The 23402-nt window shown below is 37.8% G+C and overlaps 1 protein-coding gene across 1 annotated transcript in view; it reads left to right on the top strand.

The window, feature by feature from the left end:
* OSBPL1A (oxysterol binding protein like 1A) overlaps positions 1 to 23402 on the top strand; it is a 225060-nt gene that overhangs the window by 49333 nt on the left and 152325 nt on the right. The window contains exons 6-11 of the mRNA XM_059409375.1: positions 2046 to 2131; positions 3292 to 3436; positions 18047 to 18108; positions 18211 to 18255; positions 19679 to 19752; positions 19864 to 19927. Of these exons, the coding sequence (XP_059265358.1) occupies positions 2046 to 2131; positions 3292 to 3436; positions 18047 to 18108; positions 18211 to 18255; positions 19679 to 19752; positions 19864 to 19927 (476 nt within the window). The remainder of the gene's footprint in view (positions 1 to 2045; positions 2132 to 3291; positions 3437 to 18046; positions 18109 to 18210; positions 18256 to 19678; positions 19753 to 19863; positions 19928 to 23402) is intronic.

The following is a 23402-nucleotide window of genomic DNA, read 5'->3' as shown; positions in this document are numbered from 1 at the left end:
AAAGAAAAACAGTTTATTGTCATATTAAAATTAAAATTTATAGGACAAATAACACTTTGAGTGGAATATTTCCTTTAAAAACACATAGGTATAAAATAAATGAATACAAGTATATATTATTAATGTACAGCTCATTGTTTTCACACACAGAACACATCAATGTAAATAGCACATGAAGAAACAGAATGTTACCTGCACTCTAGAAGCCTCATTTCCCCAACTGGAATTTTTCCTTTTCATTGACTGGGTCAATAATCTTCCAGTGTCCTTAATGAGCACAGAACAAGGACATATGCAAGGTTTTCAACTCCAAATCCCCATTTTCCTTCAGTTATGGACCTATGCACTGTAGAAAGAAATTTTAGGGTTCCTTTCACCTCCTTTACCTAAAGTCTAGAACCAACATGATTAAGCACTTATTTGATTATTCAGCAAATATTTATTGGCCAAATATGCATTGAGCCAGACACGGGCGTAAATGCCTAGGATACACAGAAGAGTAAGAACAGTACCTGACTGCAGGAGTCACTGAGGGGATAAATTATAGCTCTTGAGTAGGGCATGAAATAGTAGAGGCAAGTACAGCAGGGATGAGGATGTGGCTTTTCTCAGAGCTCACAGTCTAATAGAGCACCAGTAAGAGGAAACATTCAAGAGTGTAAATTCCAGCAAAAGCAGAAGCCATGGACAGACTATGCAGAGGCTTGCGTGTCTTCCTCTGAGATGGGGAGAGAGTCTGGGTGTGGAAGTAAATAAGTGAGACTAGAAGATAATGGTACGATAAGAATATTAGTCATTTCTTTAAACTAGTTCCAGCTATTGCTGTATTCAAGATAGTATTCATAGTATTTCCCCAGTCTCTTGGCTCCCCAGCCTCCTTTTTTGTCTATGACCTGACTTAGTCCAGGAAGACCTGAGAAACCTTTTGCACAGGATTTTGTGCACATGTTTGAAATGAGATTCCTGAGCCTTTCTGTGAAATTGCCTCTTTTTTTATAAGCCAGAACAGAATTAAAATCTAGCATAAAGAGGCCTTATTGCATATTCCAGTCTCTGAAATCAGATTGCCTAATGCTCTTTTTCCCTGCAAGTGTGATTTAAGAAGCAGGTTTAAGAGTAGTAATAAGCACATGGTCTCTGGAACCAGCCTGCACAAGTTCAAACCCCAGCTCCTCTATTTCCAGCAGTGTGACCTTGGCTGAATTCCTTAACTACTTAGTGCCTCAGTTTCTTCATCTAGACAATCAGGATAATAGTAACACCTACTTCATAGCATAGCTATGAGGATTTAATGAATTAATGTATTTTTCCAAATTAATTTTGAAGTATAGTTGACCTACAATGTTATATTAATTTCAGGTGTATAACATAGTGATTTGACAATTTTATACATTACATAGTGCTCACCATGATAAGTATAGTTATCTGTCACCATGTAAAGTTATTACAATAATGACTTCATTCTGTATGCTATATTTTTTCATCTCTGTGACTTATTTTATAACTGGAAATTATTTTTAAAGTGCTTTAAATAGCAGTTGGCAGAGAGTAAATTCTATAAAATTTGTTAGAAATCTTGTATTTAAAAAATCTTATTTGGAAGTATATAAGTATATATAAATCTACCTATTTATATGGTTTGTACGTCTTCCTACCAGTGCTATTTCTTATTGTTACTTTTCACAGATTCTAAGGTTCTGGAAGGTATGAATGCTACTCCCAATTTATCTACCTTTCCAAGGCAGATATGTAATAGTATTTCAGCATGCAAAAGTAAGTCATAATTATTTGTGATGGGTATTGCAGTAAGATACTTAACGACCTCTGAATTGAAAACACAAGTTCATCTGAACCTGAAGGAAGTTGAACTCTGTTATCTGAAATGTAAGGCAATGAGAATAACAATAAAGTCTTTAACTACATTTGAATTATAATTAAAAACATTGCGACTTTTTCCCCATGAGATCCCTTTACTCTTGCATCTTTGTAATGATTTGCTATGGGAATCTAACTAGAAGTCGAGTAACATATACTTTCCTTTGCAGCTGTAGAAAGGACTCAACAAAGAAAGCTTGAAGAAGAACTTCTGGCAGCAGCGAGAGAAGGCAGAACAGCAGAACTCATAGCTCTGGTAAAACAGCAATAATAACGTGTATTCTTTACCCTTCAGGAAAATTTTAACTTAATGTTAACTTCATAATTTAGTCAAATTATGGGACCAAACTACTGGAGATTATAATAATAGCACAAAAATACATAATCTAAAAACTCTTGGCATAATTATCGTTTAAGCAGGATATATTGTAATGATTATATTTTTCTCTGAATTTACTTACATCCCCACCCCCTACTGAAAACCTGATGGATTAAGAAACTGACTCTTCAAGGCAAATACGGATAATTGTTTTTCCAGAGTAAGCCAATTTAAAATTGAAAGAATATCATAAGATCCAAAAAAGGAACAAGTTTCTCTAATTTTGATAAGCAATAATTTCTGGAAGGTATGCTACACTTTTAGAAAGTAACATACAAAGAAGGGACAATATTTGTGAATATTTATATCATGTTAGAACAGACTGAAAACTTTACCCTTTTTTTTTTTTTTTTCCTTTTGGAGACCTACTTTCCAGTTTCCATTTCCCACATAGTCTCATTAAATGTGAAACCAAATTTGTTCTAAATTCAAGACTGAAGCATTTCCATTTACTTTAAAGTTATTTCAGCTCATGTGAAAAGGCCTCTTTGGTTTCCAAGTGAAGTGCCTCAAACATTTTTTTTTTTTTTAAAGCTTTCTGAAATGAAGACTATATAAAGAGTTTTTAAAGCAGTCAGTTGGGAACAACAAATTCCGTAGAACTTTTAACATTTACACATTTAACATTTATGATTTTAACTCTTCTGAATGACTGCCTATGGGAGACTGGTTTGTATTTTTGCTGTCCCCAGTGTGAATCAAGACTTGTGAAACAAGACTGGTAGAAGGGAGCAAATCTTAGTGAAATCTTAATGTCCAGGCGTAGGTGGGGTGGTATTGGTGTAGTGCTTGGTGTCTGTGGTCATGGGAATGTGGTGACTGAGATTTCTTGGCAAACATGGGGAGTGACATGGATTTGCTGGTTCAGTGAGCAAGCAGCCCCTGATTTTTTAGCTTCCTAGAGCTCTGGTGTTCATCAGCTTCTATAGTTTGAGGGTCCCCCTGAATGCACAGTTACACCTTAATGTGTTTTTATGGGAGAAAGTCCATCTTTGATAATGTAATTCTGCATTGCATTTTTTTTTTTCATTCCTTAGCTCAACAGGCCCAATCCTCCTGATGTTAATTGTTCGGATCAGTTAGGAAATACACCCTTGCATTGTGCAGCTTACCGGGCTCATAAGCAGTGTGCCTTAAAGCTTCTGAAAAGTGGAGCAGACCCAAATCTGAAGAACAAAAATGGTAAGCATGTCAGTAAAAGCCATTGTTGGTCATTTGGAAGCTATAAAAATAAGTCAGTGCCATATAAAATTGCTTTGTTTTAATATCCAGCCTTTGTTAAACTATATGGCCCCTACTTAATTTTGAACTCAAGGCATTCACACAAACGAAAGAAATGAACTTAACTAATTTCCTTCCTAGTTTAAGAGTTAACTGTTTAATAATACCTATTCCATAGGAGGCAGTAATGATTAAAATAGATTTTCCCCCCTCTCGAGGGAAAGAGAATATAGTTGATTCTCATTATTTAAGATTGTTATGTTCTGCCAAGTTGTTGTGAACAGAGAATTAATACTGAGCCATTGCTCATGGTGCGGGGGTACAGAGTTAGGTTCTTGAAAGCCTCTGGTCGCAACATTTTTATACTGATTAATACATAACTTTATTTTGTGTGTATTTCTGTTTTTAAAACAGCTTATTTAATATATGTTGTTAATTCAGGAACATAGAGCTTATGACAACAGCACTATCACTCATGCCTGAGCAGAGCTCATCTAATACCATGTCTAATACATATTCTTGTCTAATACATAATACATATAACTCGTCTAATACACATTCTCCATGCAGCACATCATAGCTCTCTTGCTTTTAGGAACATTAGCTAACAATTCAGTGCCGTGTTTGGTGGCCAGTTTCAACAGTGAAACCACCAACAAAAAGCACAAATATTGAAAATGTGGCGATACTAGGTAGACTGTGATAGGGACATTTGTTTACTGCATGAGAGCTGAAACAAGAAAGCAGAATGCCACCTTCTTCCACCTCAACTAGGGACATGAGGACACTCAAATTTTTCACCACTCGGGACTTGCCTGTGAATGACAAGGAAATTGCGTGAATATTGATTTTGGGATACAAATTTTAGCAATAGATGCATCTACAAGTATGGAATGTATAGGTAGTGAGTTTCAATTCTACATGCATGACAGTATCAGAGATGAGCTCATATAATCATAAGAGAAGCTACAAAAGGTGTCTTGTATATTCAAAGAGGGAACATTGCATTAGGGGCATTCACTTTTAAGGATGCTTCCCTCTGCCTCCCATCAAACCTGGATTAGGATTTGACTTGGCAGTGGTCCACCAGGGCCCTCTATTCACCTCCATCATTGCCAAAATTCTACTCCATGGTAATTGTTGACTTACGTAGCCACATCCCATGAGACTGGATTCCTAAAGGCAGAGCTAATACCTTATTGTCTGGTTTACCTGGGATCTAGAGTAATGTATAGCACATGACACCTTCTAAATGTTGCATGTTTGTTGAAGGCTTAAGTAATTAGAAATGACTTCATGAAGGAGTAGGTATTTAATATAGACTGAAGTCCTTGTAGGATTTTTTTTTTTTTTTAACCCACTGAGCCACCTAGGCGCTTAGGATTTTTTTTTTTTAAAGCCTTCTCTATATACCTGTATCTCTAACAGAAGATCCCACTCATATTTTTTTCTTCTTAAACATAAACAGAATATCATTAAATTTTGGCAAGGGTATTCTAAACAGAAAGAAGATTATGACAAAGGCATGAAGGTAAAAAATTCATTTTTAGGTGGCATCTCATTTTGGTACATCGACACATTTTACCCCTTAATTTGGAAGTTCAGGCAGGGGACCAGGATAAAGAAATAGGTGAGCAGTGGAGAGATGAGTTACTTTGAAAAGATTAATGTGGTTATCTACTAATGTGTAGTATCGAGGATTGGTTGTGGCAGAATCAGGACTATAGGTAGGGATCAGTAGGACCTTTTGAAGTGGTCTTAGGTGAGAGGTAATTAGGGCCTGAACTTTTATTGTCCTCAATGGGAGTAGAAAGGAATAAGAAAATTAATGATAAAATTTTCTGCTTTCCTCTCTTCCTTTGTCCTTTTTGCTATAGACTGGCACTAACCAACAGATACATAATGAGAGCCACTTATATAATTTTAAGTTTTCTAGCAGGCGCATTTAAAAAGTAAAAAGCCAATGAAATTAATTTTAATGACCTATTTTATTTAAAACAGCATATCCAAAACCCATTTCAATATGTAATCAGTTAAAAAGAGTGAGATTTTACATCTCCTTTTTGATACTAAGTTTTTGAAATCTGGTGTATATTTTGCACCTAACAGCACATCTCAGTTTGAATTAGCCACATTTCATTAGCTCCATGTGATTAATGTCCACTCTATTGAACATAAACAGCTCTAGACATACCCGACAGAGTCTTGGGTTGACCGTGCTGTCCCTACCCTGCGCATGCACTTCTCCATGCCTGAAATGCCCCTTTCATGCTCATCTGTGTTAAACCCTAGTCTTACTTTAAGAATTAGCTCAATTCGTCTTCCCCAGAAAGGCTTTCCCTGGATCTCTAGGATAGATACTGGTTTTCCCTGGAATCAAAGAAGAGAAACCAGGGGATAGAGAAGAGGAAACAATCAGGAGATGTGAGGAAAATATTCGTTCCATGGAAGCCAAAGGAAGCGCTAAAATGTGGAGAAAAGGGGTCGGTCGGGTGTACTTGTTGTCATCCACAACTTAGACTGAAGAAGAGAAACATTTAGACAAGGCTGTGGAATTCAGTGACTAGGTGCCCAGAGGTCCTTTCTGAAAGAGTAGTATCACTGGGTAGTTGAGCAACAGCTAGGTTAAGGGTTAAAGATTGACTAGGCAATGAGGAAGCTAAGGTAGCCCTGCTCATCCACTTCTTTGCAATATTTGAGAACAGAAGGAATGGTTGCATGGCCAAGAGGAAGATTTTTAAGCATGTTTTTAAAGTTAAGGAAGATTAACACAATAGAAAAAGAGCTTGATGATTTAATTGTGACAGTTAGAAAATGTAACTTTAAAAAATGCAATGCTTTGGTAACAGCATAAAGAGAAACATGTTCCAATTGAAGGACATAAAAGACCTAAAAATGGAGAAGCCTGAGATGTTTTTGGAGGGGAAGAAACTCAACATCAAAAAGCTAACAGTTCTCTCCAAATTAATTCAAAGCAATCCCAGCCAGAATCCTCAAAGAGCTTTCATAAGACTTGACTACCTGACTCTCATTTCTATAGAAAAGTCCAGGGCAGTGAATTTTAAAATGGAAGAGAAGTGGGGGTGGGGGTAGGGGGGGTCGTCCTTCTGGATAAAAACACTAATTCTGAACCTATTGGAAGTAAAACATTCATTTATTCCACAAATACTTATTGAGGGTTTATGTGCTAGATACTATTCCAGGGACTAGGGAGCTAGAGCAGTGAAAAAACAAATCAAAACAATATAAAAACCCCTGTTTTCAGGGAACTTACATTCTAATAGGAGAGAGCCATTAAAAAGCGAACATTATGTCAGATGAGATCGGTGCCTAGGAAAAGGGAAAAAGGCAGGGCAGGGGGAATTGGGAGTGTGTTGGTTGTATAGAGGGTTGCTGCTTTGTGGAAGGTGGCAGGAAAAGCTCTGTGAGAATGATAATTAAGACTTGAAGCAGTGTCAGTATGTGGGCAGTGAGGGTGGTCCTAGGCAGCAGACGTGGGGAGTGTATGTGATGTGTGTCACGAAAAGCAAGGAGACCAGTTTGTCCAGAGGAGAGTGGTTGAAGGAGGTGGTTAGAGAGGCAGTGGGGACTGGATGCTGAAAGGCTTGTGGGTTATTTTGAGAATCATGGCTCTTACTCTTTGTGAGCTGGGACTGTGTGGGCCCTCCCACATTTTAGAATGCAGCAGTGATGTGACCAGACTTAGGTTCTAAAAAATGGTCACTGATTATTATGAGAATAAATCCTAGGAAGACAAGGAGGAAAAAGGGAGGCTTTTAGGCTACTAGAATAATCAGGTGAGAGGATATTGGCTTGGATCAGGATAGTGGTCATATAAATGTTGTAAGCAGGTGTGTGTGTGTGTGTGTGTGTGTGTGTGTGTGTGTAAAAATAACGAAGGCAGAGTGGTCAAGATTTTCTGATGGCTTGGATATGTGAGGTATGAGAAAAAGACATGAATTAGGGTGACTTTACAGTCTTTCAGTCAAGGACCTGGAAAAAGGGAATTTCTAGTTACGGAGTAGGGTAAAAGACTGCAGGGAAGTGGAGGCTAGCAGTGGCTGAGAATTAGGAGTTTGGTTTTTAAGGTGTTTAAAATTTGAAATACTGTTTTACAATCCAAGTGAGATGTCAGAAATAGAAGTTTGTGCTTAGGTGAGATCTCTGGATGGAGATATAAATTTGGGAATTGTCCACATATGGAGTTAGTAATGGGATGGATAAGATCATTTAGTGAGATCTTGGTATTAGTTCAGGGTAGATGAAGATGAACAGACCAGATAGTTTGGGAATGAAAACCTGTGCATATAGGAACTTGGTAGATGACAAAGATGGCATGAAACGTGGCTGAGGGAAGAACTGAGTAAATTAATGCTGGGACAGTTAGCTATCCATGTAGATACACATGTGAGATATGTAGATATGTAGGGTGTGTGTGTGTATGTATATATATACACACATATGTGTGTGTGTATGTATGTGTGTGTATGTATATGTATATGTATATGAATGATTATGGAGGCTGAGAACGTCCACAGTATGCTGTCTGCAAGCTGGAGAACCAAGAAAGCTGATGGTGTAATTCAGTCTGAAGACCAGAGACCAGGAAGGCCAGCAGTGCAAGTCCTCGAGTCCAAAGGCTGGAGAATCAGGAACTCCTATGTCAGAGGGCAGAAAGAGAAGGGTGTCTCAGCTCATGAAATGACAGAATTCATTCTTCCTCTTCTTCTAGGCCCTCAACAGATTGGATGATGCCCACTCACAGTGGTGAAGGCAGACCTTTTTTCATTCCGTTCACTGGCTCAAAAGTTAATCTCATCCAGAAACCCCCTCACAGAAACACCCAAAAATAATGTTTTATCAGCTTTTGGGGCATCATTGTAGCCTGTTTAAATTGACACACACCATCACATAACCTAATTTCAAGACTCTGTAATATGGTATAAAGATAGATATATAGACTTATAGAGCAGGAGCGAGTCTAGACAACAACATGTATATAGGGAGAATTGATTTTTGATGAAGGTGTCAAGGCAATCAGTGGGGAAAGGATTATTCATTTTTTTGAATGTTGAGTTTTGTAAGTGCTTTATACATTTTGGATGCTGACCCTTTATCAGATATGGCGTTTGCGAATACCTTCCTTTCTGTAGGTTTAGTTTTGTTGATTGTTTCCTTCACTGTGCACCTTTTTATTTTGGTGTAGTCCCACTAGTTTATTTTGCTTTTGTTTCCATTGCCTCAGGACACATAATTAGAAGGAAGTTGCTATGGCTGATGTCAAAGAAGTTACTGCCTGTGCTGTCTTCTAGAATTTTTATGGTTTCAGGTCTCACTTTTTTTTTTTTTTAAGATTTTGTTTATTTATTTGGTAGAGAGAGATCACAAGTAGGCAGAGAGGCAGGCAGAGAGAGGTGAGGGGAGCAGGCTCCCTGCTGAGCAGAGAGCCTGACGCAGGGCTCGATCTCAGGACCCTGAGATCATGACCTGAGCTGAAGGCAGAGGCTTAACCCACTGAGCCATCCAAGTGCCCCTCAGGTCTCACATTTAAGTCCTTAATCCATTTTGAATTTATTTTTGCGTATGGCATAGGTAAGTGGTCCCTTTTCATTCTTTTGCATGTTGCTGTCCAGTTTTCCCAGTACCATTTGTTGAAGAGACATTCTTTTTCTCATTGTATATCCTTTCCTGCTTTGTGGAAGATTAATTGGCCATATAATTATGCGTTCATTTCTGGGTTTTCTATTCTGTTCTATTGGTACGTGTCTGGTTTTGTGCCAGTACCATACTGTTTTGATTAATACGTCTTTGTAACTTGAAGTCCAGAACTGTGCCTTCAGCTTTTTATTTTTCCATATTGCTTTGGCTATTCAGGGTTTTTTGTGGGTCCATACAAATTTTAAGACTGTTTGTTCCAGTTCTGTGAAAAATGTTGTTCGTATTTTGACAGAGAATGCATTAAATGTGTAGATTTCTTTGGGTAATATAGACATTTTTAGCAACATTCTTCCAATCCATGAGCATGGAATGTCTGTTTCTTAGTGTCATCTTCAGTTTCTTTCATCAGTGTTACGTAACTTTCAGAGTACAGGTCTTTCACCTCTTTCACTAGGTTTATTCCTAGATACCTTACTGCTTTTGGTGCAATTGTAAATGGAAGTGATTCCTTGATTTCTCTTTCTACTGCTTCATTATTGGTGTATAGAAATGTGACAGATACCTGTATGTTGATTTTATACCCTACAAATTTACTGCATTTGTTTATCAGTTTTAGCAGTTTTTTTTTAGTAGTCTTTAAGGTTTTCTACATGTAGTATCATGTCCTCAGCAAATAGTGAAACGTTTGACTTCCTTCACAATTTGGATGCCATTTATTTGTTTTTGTTGTCTGGTTGCTGTGGCTGGGGATTCCAGGACTATCTAAGTAAGTGCTGAGAGTGGAAATCCCTGTCTTGTTTCTTACCATCAAGAAAAGCTCTCAGCATTTCCCCATTTAGGATATTAGCTGTGTGTTTTTCATATATAGCCTTTCTTATGTTGAGGTATGTTCGCTCTAAACGTACTTTGTTGAGGATTTTTATCACGAATGGATGTTGTATTTTGTTAAATCCATGAATGGATTTGTATTATAAATGTGATATATCATGTTGCTTTTGCAAATATTGAACTGCCCTTGCAATCCAGGAGTAAATTAATTTGATCATGGTGAATGATTTTTTTTAATGTACGATTTTTTTTTGCTATTATTTTAATGAGCATTTTATTTAAAGATTTTATTTATTTATTTGACAGAAATCACAAGTAGGCAGAGAGGCAGGCAGAGAGAGAGGGAGGAAGCAGGCTCCCCACTGAGCAGAGAGCCTGATGCGGGGCTCGATCCCAGGATCCTGGGATCATGACCCGAGCCCAAGGCCTCTGCCTTTAACCCACTGAATCACCCAGGCGCCCCTTTAATGAGCATTTGTATATCTGTGTTCATCAGGGATATTGGCCCTAGGTTCTCTTTTTTAGTGATGTTTTTTGGGGTTGTGGTATCAGGTTAACACTGGTCTCATAGAATGAATTTGGAAAACTCCCTTCCTTTTCTGTGTTTTAGAATAACTTGAAAAGAATAGATAGTAACTTTTCTTTAAAGGTTTGGTAGAATTCTCCTGTAAAGCCATCTGGTCCTGAACTTTTTTGTTTTGGGGGAGATTTTTGATAACTGATTCAATTTCTTTGCTGGTTACCAGTCTGATCAAGTTTTCTATTTCTTACTGTTTCAGTTTTGGTAGTTTGATATGTTTTTAAGAATTTATCCATTTCTTCTCACTTGTCTAATTTGTTGGCATATAGTTTTTCATAATCTTATAATTGTATTTCTGTGTTGATGTTTATTGTTTCTCTTCTCTCATTTGTAATTTTATTCATTTTTATTCTTTTTTCTTTTTGATAAGTCTGGCTAGAGGTTTATCTATTTTATTTTTTTTGAAGAGCCAGCTTTTTTTTGTTTTGATATATATATATATATATATATATATATATATATATACACACACACATATATTTTAGTTTCTATATTATTTATTTTTGCTCTAGTCTTTATTATTTCCTTCTTTCTGCTGGTTTTAGGCTTTGTTGTTCTTTTTCTAGCTCCTTTAGGTGTAAGGCTAGTTGTGTGATTTATTACTTCTTGAGGTAGACCAGTATTGCTATATACCTCCCTTTTAGTACCACTTTTGCCATATCCCAAAGGTTTTGGACTATTGTATTTTCATTTTTATATGTTTCCATGTATTTTTTATTTCTTCTTTGATTTCCTGGTTGACCCATTCCTTATTTAGTAGCATGTTGTTTAACCTTTATGTATTTGTGGTCTTTCCAGAGACTTTTTTTGAAGGGTAAACTTGTAAATGTAAAAGAAGGTGGGTACAGGTACCTGGAAAGGACTTTCCTAGCAGGCTGTATGAACTACAGAGCAATGGGAACACTATGTTACATAATTTAAATTCTATCTACTAATTACTAGTTAAGAACTAAAGTTATTTTCCTAACTGGGAATTAAGCAAAGGAATCTTGAAAGTGCTATAAAAGAGTCAGAAACCTAAAATTTATGTTAACAGTATGATTCCTAGTGTCTTTACCAACTTCCCAAAGATTTGAATAGTTTTTCTAGGTGGTATTTATAATGGTTCTTCCTTCAAAATTTGGATTCCAAAAGCATTCCAATGTAAAAAGAATTAATTGTCCCACGTGAATATCAGTCTAAACTAAAGAAATGTCCCTATAAACTTCAAAAATTTGATTGTTGGTGTTTAAATATACTTTTGCTCTATAGTTTATATTAGTAATTAAAGTTGAACATACTTGTTAAAGTGTTCTTTATAAAAGTCAAGATGGCACATTCTGAGGAAATGCTTTTTTTTTTTTTTTTTTTTTAAAGATTTTATTTATTAATTTGACAGAGAGAAATCACAAGTAGATGGAGAGGCAGCCAGAGAGAGAGGGAAGCAGGCTCTCCGCTGAGCAGAGAGCCCGATGCGGGACTTGATCCCAGGACCCTGAGATCATGACCTGAGCCGAAGGCAGCGGCTTAACCCACTGAGCCACCCAGGCGCCCAGGAAATGCTTTTTTAAGTCATAATGTCTGCATTATAGAAAAAAACAAATTATTAAAATATAATCTCTGTTTCTTTGGCATATTGTATAACTTTCTCATTTTCACACCTATTTTAGGACATTTTTTTTTTAATTGCAAAACTAATCTTTATGTTCAAAATGGGAAAATGAAGGCACCCACAAAGCGGAATCAGCTATGAGCCAAATATCCATAAAGACTTAGCTTTTAGTTGTTAGTTATTATTCTCTGGTAGACCAAACTTTTTTTTAAAAGTTTAAAATAATGGGGGTGCCTGGATGGCTCAGCCAGTGGGCATCCGACTCTTGATCTCAGCTTAGGTCTGATCTGAGGATCATGAGTTCAAGCCCTGCAGTGGGCTCCACACTGGGTATGAAGCCTACTTAAAATCTAGTTTAAAAAAAAAAAAGTTGTTTTCTGTTGTTGTTGTTTTTGTTTTGGGTTTTTTTGTTTTTTGTTTTTTTAGTTTAAACTCAAGAGTATGGGCAAAAGGAAGGTCATACATTATTAATGTCAGAATACATAGGTTTCTTATGGTATTACAAAGCAGGCATCAGAAAGGATGGAATCAGGAACCAGGAGGTGTTAGGAATCAAGAAGGCTGCCACTCATTCATTGTATGTGTATCCTTCTCTCACTGCTTGGTCTCTCATTTCTGTCTCAGCAGATCAGTTTTCCAGTATACGTGCTAGTAGATGACTGCCTGAACTTCATTCAGTAGACCAGGATCTCCTAACCTCAGTTTTTAATTTCAGTGGGAGATAATCCAGTGGCACTCACTGTGTTCAGGGCCTGCCTCTAATACAGTCAGAGGGAGCTCTGGGGCAGGGCCTTATGATGCAAACATGGCTGCTATGTCTCCCCCAGGGGGTGTGGAAAGAGCAGTGCTCAGACAATAGTGAAAGAGTAAGGTTGGCAAATGCCTCAGAAAGTGTCTACTCCTTCTGTTTTATGGCTTGTAAATAGAGTTGACATATTAAACTCCTCATTTTTATCAAGTATCAACAATTTTTCCATATTGTCTCCAGAAGCCTGGTCTTCCTGGCTCACCATCTGGATAGTATTTCACATGGATATAATTTACCACCAAAAACTCCAATGATATGGACAATGGTTATCTGTTTTTCTAAGACTAAATTTTCCCAGTCTTTTCTTTCTTTTATTAAAAGTGTTTTAGATTTTTATTCAAATTTGTTGATCCTCTTCTTTGACTTCTAGACTTAAATTGAGATTTGGTAAATATTTATTTTCTCCTAGATTGTCTATAATCGTATTCATTCATTAAGCAAATGCTGAGCCTCTACTGTGTGCCAAGAACCACTGTAGGTTCTGGGGATCCAACAGTGAACAAAACCAGACAGCCCCCACACTCTCAGAGCTTATGTCCTAGTGGGAGGAGATAGACCAAATGTAAATACACAAAAATGTCAGGCAGCGAGGTGCAGAAAAATAAAACAGGTTGAAAAGGGATAGAGGGTGATGACATGGGGGGTGGGGCTGTTAGTTTGGAAAGCCTGTAAGGGAAGGCCTCTATGAGCAGCACAGAGCTGAGTTAAGGAGTGAGGCCTGAGGATATCTGGCAGAAGAGCATTGAAAACGACAGGCAAGCAGGTGTAAAAGCTCTGGGATGGGGGAGCACTTGGCATATTTAAGAAAGAAAGCTGTCAGGTTGCCCAGGGGAGGGAAAGTTGGGGGAGAGAGGTAAAGTCAGGAAAATAGCCAGAGGCCCAGCCCTGTTTACAGGGTTTTGAGTAAGCAATGCTATGTGGAAGAGTGTGTTAGGATGTGAGACTTTCAAATTGCTAATCACTAATCTTTATACCCTTCATTGAGCAATCTTTCCTTTTCCGTTGTTCATGCCTTTCTCCTACCTTTTAAGATTTTAAGCTCTTTTGTTTTCTCTTCTCTTTCATTGCTTCATCTGTCTCTTCTTTTGCAAGTATCTCATTTTTAATGATTGTTTTTGTAATGTGTAAAGATCTGATAAGGTTTCTCTTACCCTTCTTTTTTTGAAGATTGTCTTTGACATTCTTACCTGTTTATTCTCCCAGATGACATTTAAAAATAATTTCTTTTAGGTTCTTAGTAAACATACCACTGATATGTTATTGAAATTACATTCTGTATAAATTCCTTTGAGGAATGTTGACATTTTTATTTAGTGTTCTCATTAAAGGACAAATTTATATCATGTAAAAATTTAAATATTGGATCATTCCTGGTTTTTATTTTGTTGTGTTTGATAAAAGATGTACAATTTTGAATTGATTGGTTATGGTGCTCATTTGGGTAAGGAGTCTTTTTCATTCAGCTCAAAAAGCATTTTATTTAATTCTTACTTGTACCAGGCACTTTAGGCATTGAATCTAGAAATGAAGGCTCAGTACTGGAATTTCAGCTAGTTGGCAGGGGTTCCGAATTTATTTTTGGTGTTAGGGCAGAATTCTGTGAAAGAAATCACATTGTCCTCCTCTTCTTTGCCTAAAGGGATAATTTCTCAAAAGTGCCCTGTAGATAGAATAAAAATAACACTTGGCAGACCTCTTTATTAGACCTCTTCCTATATGCTAGATAGAAAACCTAAAATGGCTATTATAAATTTTTTCCCCACTAAAGAAGTAATATATAATTAGTCCAAGTTTTGCCCATCAGCAGTTCTATTAAATCTACCTTGAAAATCTGAAATCCTTAAACTTCTCTCTGTATTTTCTGCAGTCTCCAGTTTTTTCTATGACTACCTTTGTAGTCCATACCACTATTATCTTTTTCCTAGACTTTTGATATTGCTTTGTAACTATTTCTCTGCTTTTCTCTTGCCCACATTTACAAGGTATTTTCCACCCCGTAGCCATGGTGATCTTTTAAAAAATGTTTTTATTATAGAATTTATCAAAGCTTAAAAAATAGAATAGGATAATTAATTGATGGACTCCTCTCTCTCCAGGTATTCTCAAAACTGACCACTCTGTTACTATGTTGTGTATAAATGTTTTAGTATAGGGGCGTCTGGCTGGCTCAGTCCGTTGAGCATGTGACTCTTGATCCTCAGGGTTGTGAGTTCAAGCTCTCGTTGGGTGCAAAGATGACTTAAAAATAAAATCTTTAAAAAATGTATTTCAGTATATTAATAAAAGGGGTCCTTTAGAAAATATAACCATGTGATGGTTGCATAGCTCTGAATATACCGAAAACCACTGAATTAACTGTACACTTTAAGTGGGTGAATTATATGGTATGTGAATTATCTCAACCGAGCTGTTAAAAAACATTGATACAATAACTTTATCCTGTTAGTAAAAGTTTTACAAAATCATCAAGTAGCCAGAGTTCACATTTCCCCTGTTATCCTTCTTCTTCTTCTTTTTTAAGATTTTATTTATTATTTATTTGACAGAGGGAGAGAGATCACAAGAAGGCAGAGAGGCAGGCAGAGAGAGAGGGGAAAGCAAGCTCCCCGCTGAGCAGAGAGCCCGATGCAGAGCTCAATCCCAGGACCCTGAGACCATGACCTGAGCTGAAGGCAGAGGCTTTACCCACTGGCCCCTGAGGGCCACCGAGGCGCCCCTCCTATTACCCTTCTTAATATACTACTTTTTAACACATTGACAGTTTTAAACAGAAGTCAGAGCCTGTTACTCTTTTTCCTAAAGCTCTTCAGTGCCTCTTCATCATACTTAAAATAACCTAAACCCCTCTGCTGACTCACAACGGTGTGACCTACGAAGCCTTGACACGATGCGGCTTCTGAGGTCTATCTCTCTTGTCCAGTAAATTGTTTTCAGTGTTCTGTCTGTTGGAATGCCCTTCCCCTATATTTTCTCAAGACCAAATCCTTCCTTTCAGTTTAAACACCTTTTCCTCAGAAAGGCCTGCCCTGATCAGTTGCCCAGTCTCCAGTCTAAAGTGGTGTCCTAGTCATTCTCTATCATATCATTCACTTAGGATTGGCATAGCATAATATATTATCTAACATGTAATTTTTAAAAAAGATTTATTTTAAAGAGCTGGATGGGAGGTGGGGAGGGAGAGAGAAAATCTCAAACAGACTTCCCACCGAGCACAGAGTCTGATGTAGGGCTTGATCCCAGGACACTGAGATCATGACTTGGGCCGAAATTAAGAGCGAGATGCTTAAATGATTGAGCCACCCAGGTGCCCTTTTGCCATGTAATTTTTATTAATGTACTCTTTTTCTCTTTTTCTATGCCTACCCTGCCCCTCTCCATTTTTTCTGTCCTGTTCACTGCTGAATCCCCAATGCCTAAAATATTAATTGGTGCATAGTAGATCCTTGTTAGGAGAAATTCCTACAAAAGACTGCCTAACACCACAGCCAGTGTTTGGTATTTATAAAAAGATTATTTGATTAGCCATCAAAAAGAATGAAATCTTTGCCATTTGCAACATCATGAATGGAACTAGAGTGTATTATACTGAGTGAAATAAGTCAGACAAATATGATATCCTCAGGTGGTATTTAAGAAACAACACAGATGAATATAGGGGAAAGGAAAGGAAGGAAAAATAAAAGATAAAAACAGAGAAGGAGACAAACTATAAGAGACTCTTAACTATAGAGAACGAACAGGGTTGCCGGAGGGGACGTAGGTGGAGGAGTGGGCTACCTGGGTGATGGGCATTAAGGAGGGCACTTGTGATGAGCCCTGGGTGTTTGTATGTAAGTGATGAATCACTAACTTCTACTCCTAAGACCAATACTACATTATATGTTAACTAACTTGAATTTAATTTATTTTTTTAAAAAAAAAGCTTGTTTGATAGAATATGTTACCTTTCTTAAACCAGTTAGCTACATTAATTTGAAAGTACCATTTTCTACTTCCAGGTTCGGAGATGACTATATTTATTTATTTATTTATTTAAACTAGCTTGCTTCATACAGTGGCCTGCTCACTTCAAAACTCAAAATAGTAACTTTAACAAATTCTGTTTTTTTGTTGTTTGGCAAAACATAGAAGGTTGGCATGTATGATATTGCAGAACGTTTCATAATGCCTTACTGGTTTCATTCTCCATTATCACTTTTTGCTTTTGTCCTCAGTTGTGGACCATCATGCTCTTAGCTTGTGAGCTTTCTCTGCTACTTGTTTTCTGGTGAAGCAGCTTAAGAGTGGCTGTGGTAGACCAAATAATGGCCCCCTTAAAGATTAGTTAAGTGATTAGTTAAGATCTTGAGATAGATCTGACCTATCCAGGAGGGCCCAGTGTACTCACAATTGTCCTTATGAAGTGGAGGGATCTCAGAACATTGAGAAAACCTAAGGATGTCAGCAGCGGTTGGAGTGATGTACTTTGAAGATGGGGGGACCACATATTAACGAATGTGGAATTTATTAAAGCTTAAAAAATCTAATAGTATAATTAATTGATGGACTCCTCTCTCTCCAGGTATTCTCAAAACTGGCCACTCTCCTATTACTATGTTATGTATAAATGTTTCAGTAAGGGACGCCTGGCTGGAATGGCCAAATGGCCTCCAGAAACTAGATAGGGGCAAGGAAATAGATTGTCCCCTAGCCTCCAGAAAGGGTGAATCCTGTCTACACCTTGATTTTTGGCCCCAGCAAAACGGATTTTGGACCTCTGAGCTCCAAACTATGAAATAATTCATTCTTACTGTTTGAAGTCACTGAGTTTGTGGTACTTTGGTGTAGCAGCCATGGGAAACTAATACAATGATTTTAAAGTAAGAAGGCTTGAAGGATCATAGAACCTGTACAGAGTGCTCTGAGGTTACTTTTGCTTGCTGGCTTAATGGTTAGCTACCAAAATGAGGGCCAGAAAGAGTTGAAATGGCAGCTTCAGGTGGGTAACTTGGCAGAAGAAGAAAAAGGTGTGGCCATTGGAATAATTAAAGAATTTTATATGCTATAATAGCATGTTTTGTATACAATTAATTTCTTGGTTTCTTTCTTTTCTTGTATTTTATACAGATCAGAAACCCCTTGACCTTGCTCAGGGTGCTGAAATGAAACACATTCTTATCAGTAATAAGGTATGTAGTAATGAACTACTTGCATATGATCCTTTTTAGAAAAGATTTTGAATTCTTGAAATATGTGGATGACATTTTTTAATGAAAACGTATTCTTAATAGGTTGTCTACAAAGTGTTGAAACGATATGAAGGCCCTCTCTGGAAGGTAGGCTGGGATTATTTTATTTATAAAACCAGAAAGAATTCTCAGGGGTCCATTTTTGTAAAATAATAATAATAATAATAATAATAATAATAAATTTAAAGGGTGCCTGGGTGGCTCAGCTAGTTGGGCATATGCCTTCAACTTGGATCATGGTCTCAGGTTCCTGAGATCAAGTCCTGCATCAGGCTCCGTGCTCACTCCGTTTCCCTCTGCCTGCTGCTTCCCAGGCTTGTGCTCTTGTGCTCTCAAATAAAATTTTTTTAAAAATTTAAAAATTATTTCTGATACAATCTGTCTTGGATCTGACAACATTGACCATTTTCTGTAGCACTGGGCTTCGTTAGGCTTCCACTTATTGTAGCAATTGCTGTCCTTTGTGTTGATGGTCTGACACTTCTAGGTTATAAGCTTATACAGAACAGAGTGGGAGAACAAATTCTTTTCCTTAATCATGGAATTACAATGTTTTTGTTATAAATATTGAACTAGGGAAGACTTAATAGGAATTTAATACTTGAATTGTCACAGAGCACACATATAAAATCTGGTTCTAAGAATATCTTTGCATTTTGGAATTCAGTTATGTTCTAGAATTAACTATTTTAGAGCATGCATTTTTTTTGCACTTGCAAGTGCTGCCTCTATATATTTATGCTCAAGTATGTCTATATGATATAAAATCAGAATACTCTTTATTCAGCATTTCATCCCAGACTTTGTCTTTGAAGTCCACAACTGAAAATCTTCCTATAAATATTCCTGAACAATATTGTTAGAACCATAAAGAGTGTTCATTGTTGATCTTATTAGTATGGCATTTCTTCTATTCCTGTCCCTCTGTTGTGTTACGTTTTCATTAATGCACTGACTACCTTAGTTCATATTTGATACTTTTTAAAATTAAAAAAAATTTTTTTAAAGATTTTGTTTATTTGTAAGAGCACAAGCAGGGGGAAGTAACAGGCAGAGGGAGGAGCGGCAGGCTCCCCGCTGAGCCAGGAGCCCAGGGCAGGGCTTGATCCCAGGACCCTGAGATCATGATATGAGCCAAAGGCAGGCGCTTAACCAACTGAGCCACCCAGGCACCCCGATCGGTTTTTTTCTTTAATTTTTTTTGAGAGAGAGAGTGTGTGTGTGAGTGTGGGGAGGAGCAGAGGGAGGAGGACAAGCAGACTCCCCACTGAGCAAAGAGCCCGATGTGGGACTCCATCCCAGGACCCTGACATCATGACCTGAGCCAAATGCAGACTCTTAACCAACTGAGCCACCCAGATGCCCCCATGTTTGATCATTTTTTAAATGTTCATTTTAGTACTGTCTAGATGAAAGGCTACGATAGAACTGTCATAACTTAATTTTTATCAGTTAGGTATTTGAATCTGGATGAGTCACTTCAGAAAATCATTGCCAATTTTTCCCTTAGAGTTCAAGATTTTTTGGCTGGAGATTATTCTGGGTAGTGTTAGAATATGGAGTCCTTTCATGGTATAGGAAACAGTAAGTATTATCTTGATACTTATTAAATTTCATTATCTAAATTTTGAGAGATTAAAAGTTTTCACTTAACTCTTTTCCTTTTGTCTTGTTAATTTAAAATTTATTTTGAAGGCCTGATGCAGTCCGTAATATTTATCGCCAGGGATGCAAGCATCTAACTCAAGCAGTATGCACGGTAGGATGACACATGCATCTATTGCTCAAACCATGAAGTCAGTTTTGCAAGTAAATGCCCAAAATTATTTTTATAAGCTGCCTTGTAAAATCTTGGGGGTAGCAGGCACTTGTATTTTTATTTGAGAACAAGAAAAATTGTGGAAGTTCTTGTTTTAAAAATATAATCAATTTTTATTTCCACATATTGTGGGATGGGAGATGAGTTACCTGAAAACACAAAGTGCCTTTAACATTTTGTTTTTGTATGTGTATGTATGTATATTCACACATACATGTGTATATAACTATGTGTGTATATCCTACATGTATGTGTGTATTTATATCTGGGTAAATTGGAATAACGGAAGTTTTTCTGGTGTTAAAAATTAAAGCCTGCCTCAAAATTGGGATTCTTGGGTTCTCTGTGTTCACTGTTTATATTTTTATCAACCAGGAGAAAAAAGGTGTTTCTCCTCTGTAGAGATTAGTCTAAGACTGGAGCCTAGACATACTTTCTTATTTCCTACTTCAGATCCTTTAGGGTGGTCAACACATCGTGGGAATCCATCTGCTCTTTAGAGCACAGCACCTGCCTTTCCCAGGGCGAACACCCCCCAGAAGACCAGGTGTTCCCCTTGGGGAGTCACAGACAGGGCCCATTCCCCAGGAGTGCAGCCGATTTACACAGCCGGCCCCTTCAGAGTCCTCCCACCCTGTGTTCCTTTCACATTGGGCCGGAGAGCCAGGGTCCTCCTCTCATCTCACCTGTGTCCTCTTGTTGTTTTCTCTTTCAGGGCAATCCTGGCCATTCTTTTCTGTCCCTGCTGTAGACCCATCTACTTAATACCAAGCTTTTTCCTCAGCTTGGCCCTTTATCTGGTTCTTGGCTGCCTTAGATCAAAAAACCAAGGAGGTGCTCTGCCCACGCTTTTAAAATTTCTTGCTCTTTCACTTCTGTGGGATTGGTCAGCCCTTGCTGTATTATGCCTCACCTTGTGTTATAACTTTTGTTTCTCCTGTACATGTGTGCTTAAAGCCGACTTTTATGAGTCATGTATAAACACAAGCTGCTGAGCGTCCCTTGTGTGGCTGCTTTAAAGCACTCTGTCTACTTTGTAGTTTCTTAAAGTAGAAACTGAGGATATTGATTTGAGGTCTTTTTTTCTGATAGTGTTTCAACTCTGTTTTTTTTTTTTTTTTTTTTTTTTTTTAAAGATTTTATTTATTTATTTGACAGAGAGAAATCACAAGTAGGCAGAGAGGCAGGTAGAGAGAGATAGAGAGGAGGAAGCAGGCTCCCTGCTGAGCAGAGAGCCCGATGCGGGACTCGATCCCAGGACCCTGAGATCATGACCTGAGCCGAAGGCAGCGGCTTAACCACTGAGCCACCCAGGCGCCCTCAACTCTGTTTCTTAATTTTTTTCATTGTACTTAAGTTCAGTGACCTTAAGTACATTTGTATTTTTTTTTGCAGCGTCAGCACCATTCATCTCCAGAACTCTGTTTTCCCAAACTAAAACTCCCTACTCTTCAGTCACTTGTTCCGTTTCTTTCTATTCCCAGGCCCCGGCAGCCACCATTCTACTTCCTGTGTCTATGAATTCGACCTTGTTAGGTACTCATATAAGTAAATACAGGCAATATGTGTCCTTCTGTGACTGGCTTATTTTCACTTATAACCTCAAGATTCATCCGTGTTACAGCATGTGTCAGAATTTCTTTCCTTTTTGAAAAAATTTAGTTGTGGTAAAACACAGAACATAAAATTCACTATTTTAACCATTTTTAAGGGTACAGTTCAGTAACTACTGTAGTTCAAGCTACTGAACTGAACTGTGTTTACTTTGTTGTGCAACACATCTCTGGAACTTTTTCTTACAAAACTGGAACTCTGTCCATTGAGCAACTAACTGCCTATTTCCCCTATCCCCAGTGCCTTGCAGTCATTGTTCTAACTTTTGGTTTCTTTGAGTTTGACTACTTCGATCCTCCTGCTAAGTGGAATCATACAGTTTTATGTCTTTCTATGACTGCCTTACTTCACTTAGTCTGATATCCTCAAGAATCATTTATGCTGTAATATGTGACTGGATTTCTTTTTTTTCCCCCAAAGGCTAAATAATATTCCATTGTTTGTATAGGCCACATTTATTTATGCATTCATCTGTCAGTGGGCATTTGAATTGCTTCCACCTCTTGGTGATTGTGAATAATGCTGCAGTGAACGTGGATGTGCAAATAATCTCTTCAAGATCCTGCTTTTGGATCTAGACCTAGAAGTGGAGTTGCTGAATGATCTGGTAGTTCTATTTTTAACTTTCTGAGGAATTTCCCTGCTGTTCTCCATAGCAGCTGGCCCATTTTATGTTCACACCGACAGTGTGCAAGGGTTCCAATTTCTTTCTCCACATCCTCATCAGCATTTCGTTCCCCTTTTTTTTTTAAATTGAGCATCCTAATGAGTTTGAGGTGGTATCTAATTGTAGTTTGACTTGGGTTTCTGTAATGAATGGATGTTGAGGATCTTCTTATGTGCTTCTTAGGCATCGTATATTGTCTTTGGAGAAATATCTGTTTAAGTCCTTTGCCCATTTTTTTTTTTTCCAAAGATTTTATTTATTTGACAGAGAGAGATCACAAGTAGGCAGAGAGGCAGGCAGAGAAAGAGGAAGGGAAGGAGGCCCCCCGCCGAGCAGAGAGCCCGACGCAGGACTCGATCCCAGGACCCTGAGATCATGACCCCAGCCGAAGGCAGCGGCTTAACCCACTGAGCCACCCAGGCGGGTTTGGTTTTTTTGTTAGTGTTGAGTTGTCGGAGTTCTTTGTATATTCTGGATATAAACCAGTATATGGCTTGCAAATATTTTCTCCCATTCTGTGGGTTGTCTTTACGCTCTGTTTGTTGACAGTGCTCTTTGATACATAGAAGTTTTTAATTTTGATAGTCGAATTTATCTATTTTTTCTTTTGTCACTTGTGTTTTTGTGTCATGTCCAAGAAACCCTTTCCAAGTCCACTGCTTTGAAGCTTTATCCCTATGTTTCCTTTATGAATTTTATAATTTCAGCTCTGACATGGAGGGATAGATTTCTCCTGAGGCCTCTTTCCTTGGGTTGCAGATAGCTGCCTTCTTGGCAGCTCTCCCGTGGCTTTACTTTGTGTGCAGGCAGGCATCCCTGGTTTCTCTTCCTCTTTTGAAGGATACCAGTCTTGCTGAATTAGGGCCCCACTCTTGTGACCTCATTTAATCTTAATTTCCTCTTTAAAGGCCCTATTTACAAATAGTCTCATTGAGGGTTGGGGTTTCCACATATGAATTTGTGGAGGACACAGTTCCGTCCATAATAATCACTATAGTCACTCCAGCTCTTATACAGGTACTGTTTGCATCGTATATCTTTTTCCATCCTTTTGCTTTCAGCCTATTTATGTGTCTCAATCTAAAATAAGTCTCTCTCGCCTTTTAAAAAAAATATATTTATTTGAGAGAGAGA

This window comes from Mustela nigripes, chromosome 8 (genome assembly GCF_022355385.1).
Source record: "Mustela nigripes isolate SB6536 chromosome 8, MUSNIG.SB6536, whole genome shotgun sequence".
Classification (NCBI taxonomy): Eukaryota; Metazoa; Chordata; class Mammalia; order Carnivora; family Mustelidae; genus Mustela; species Mustela nigripes.
This window is presented reverse-complemented; position numbering and strand designations above follow the sequence as displayed.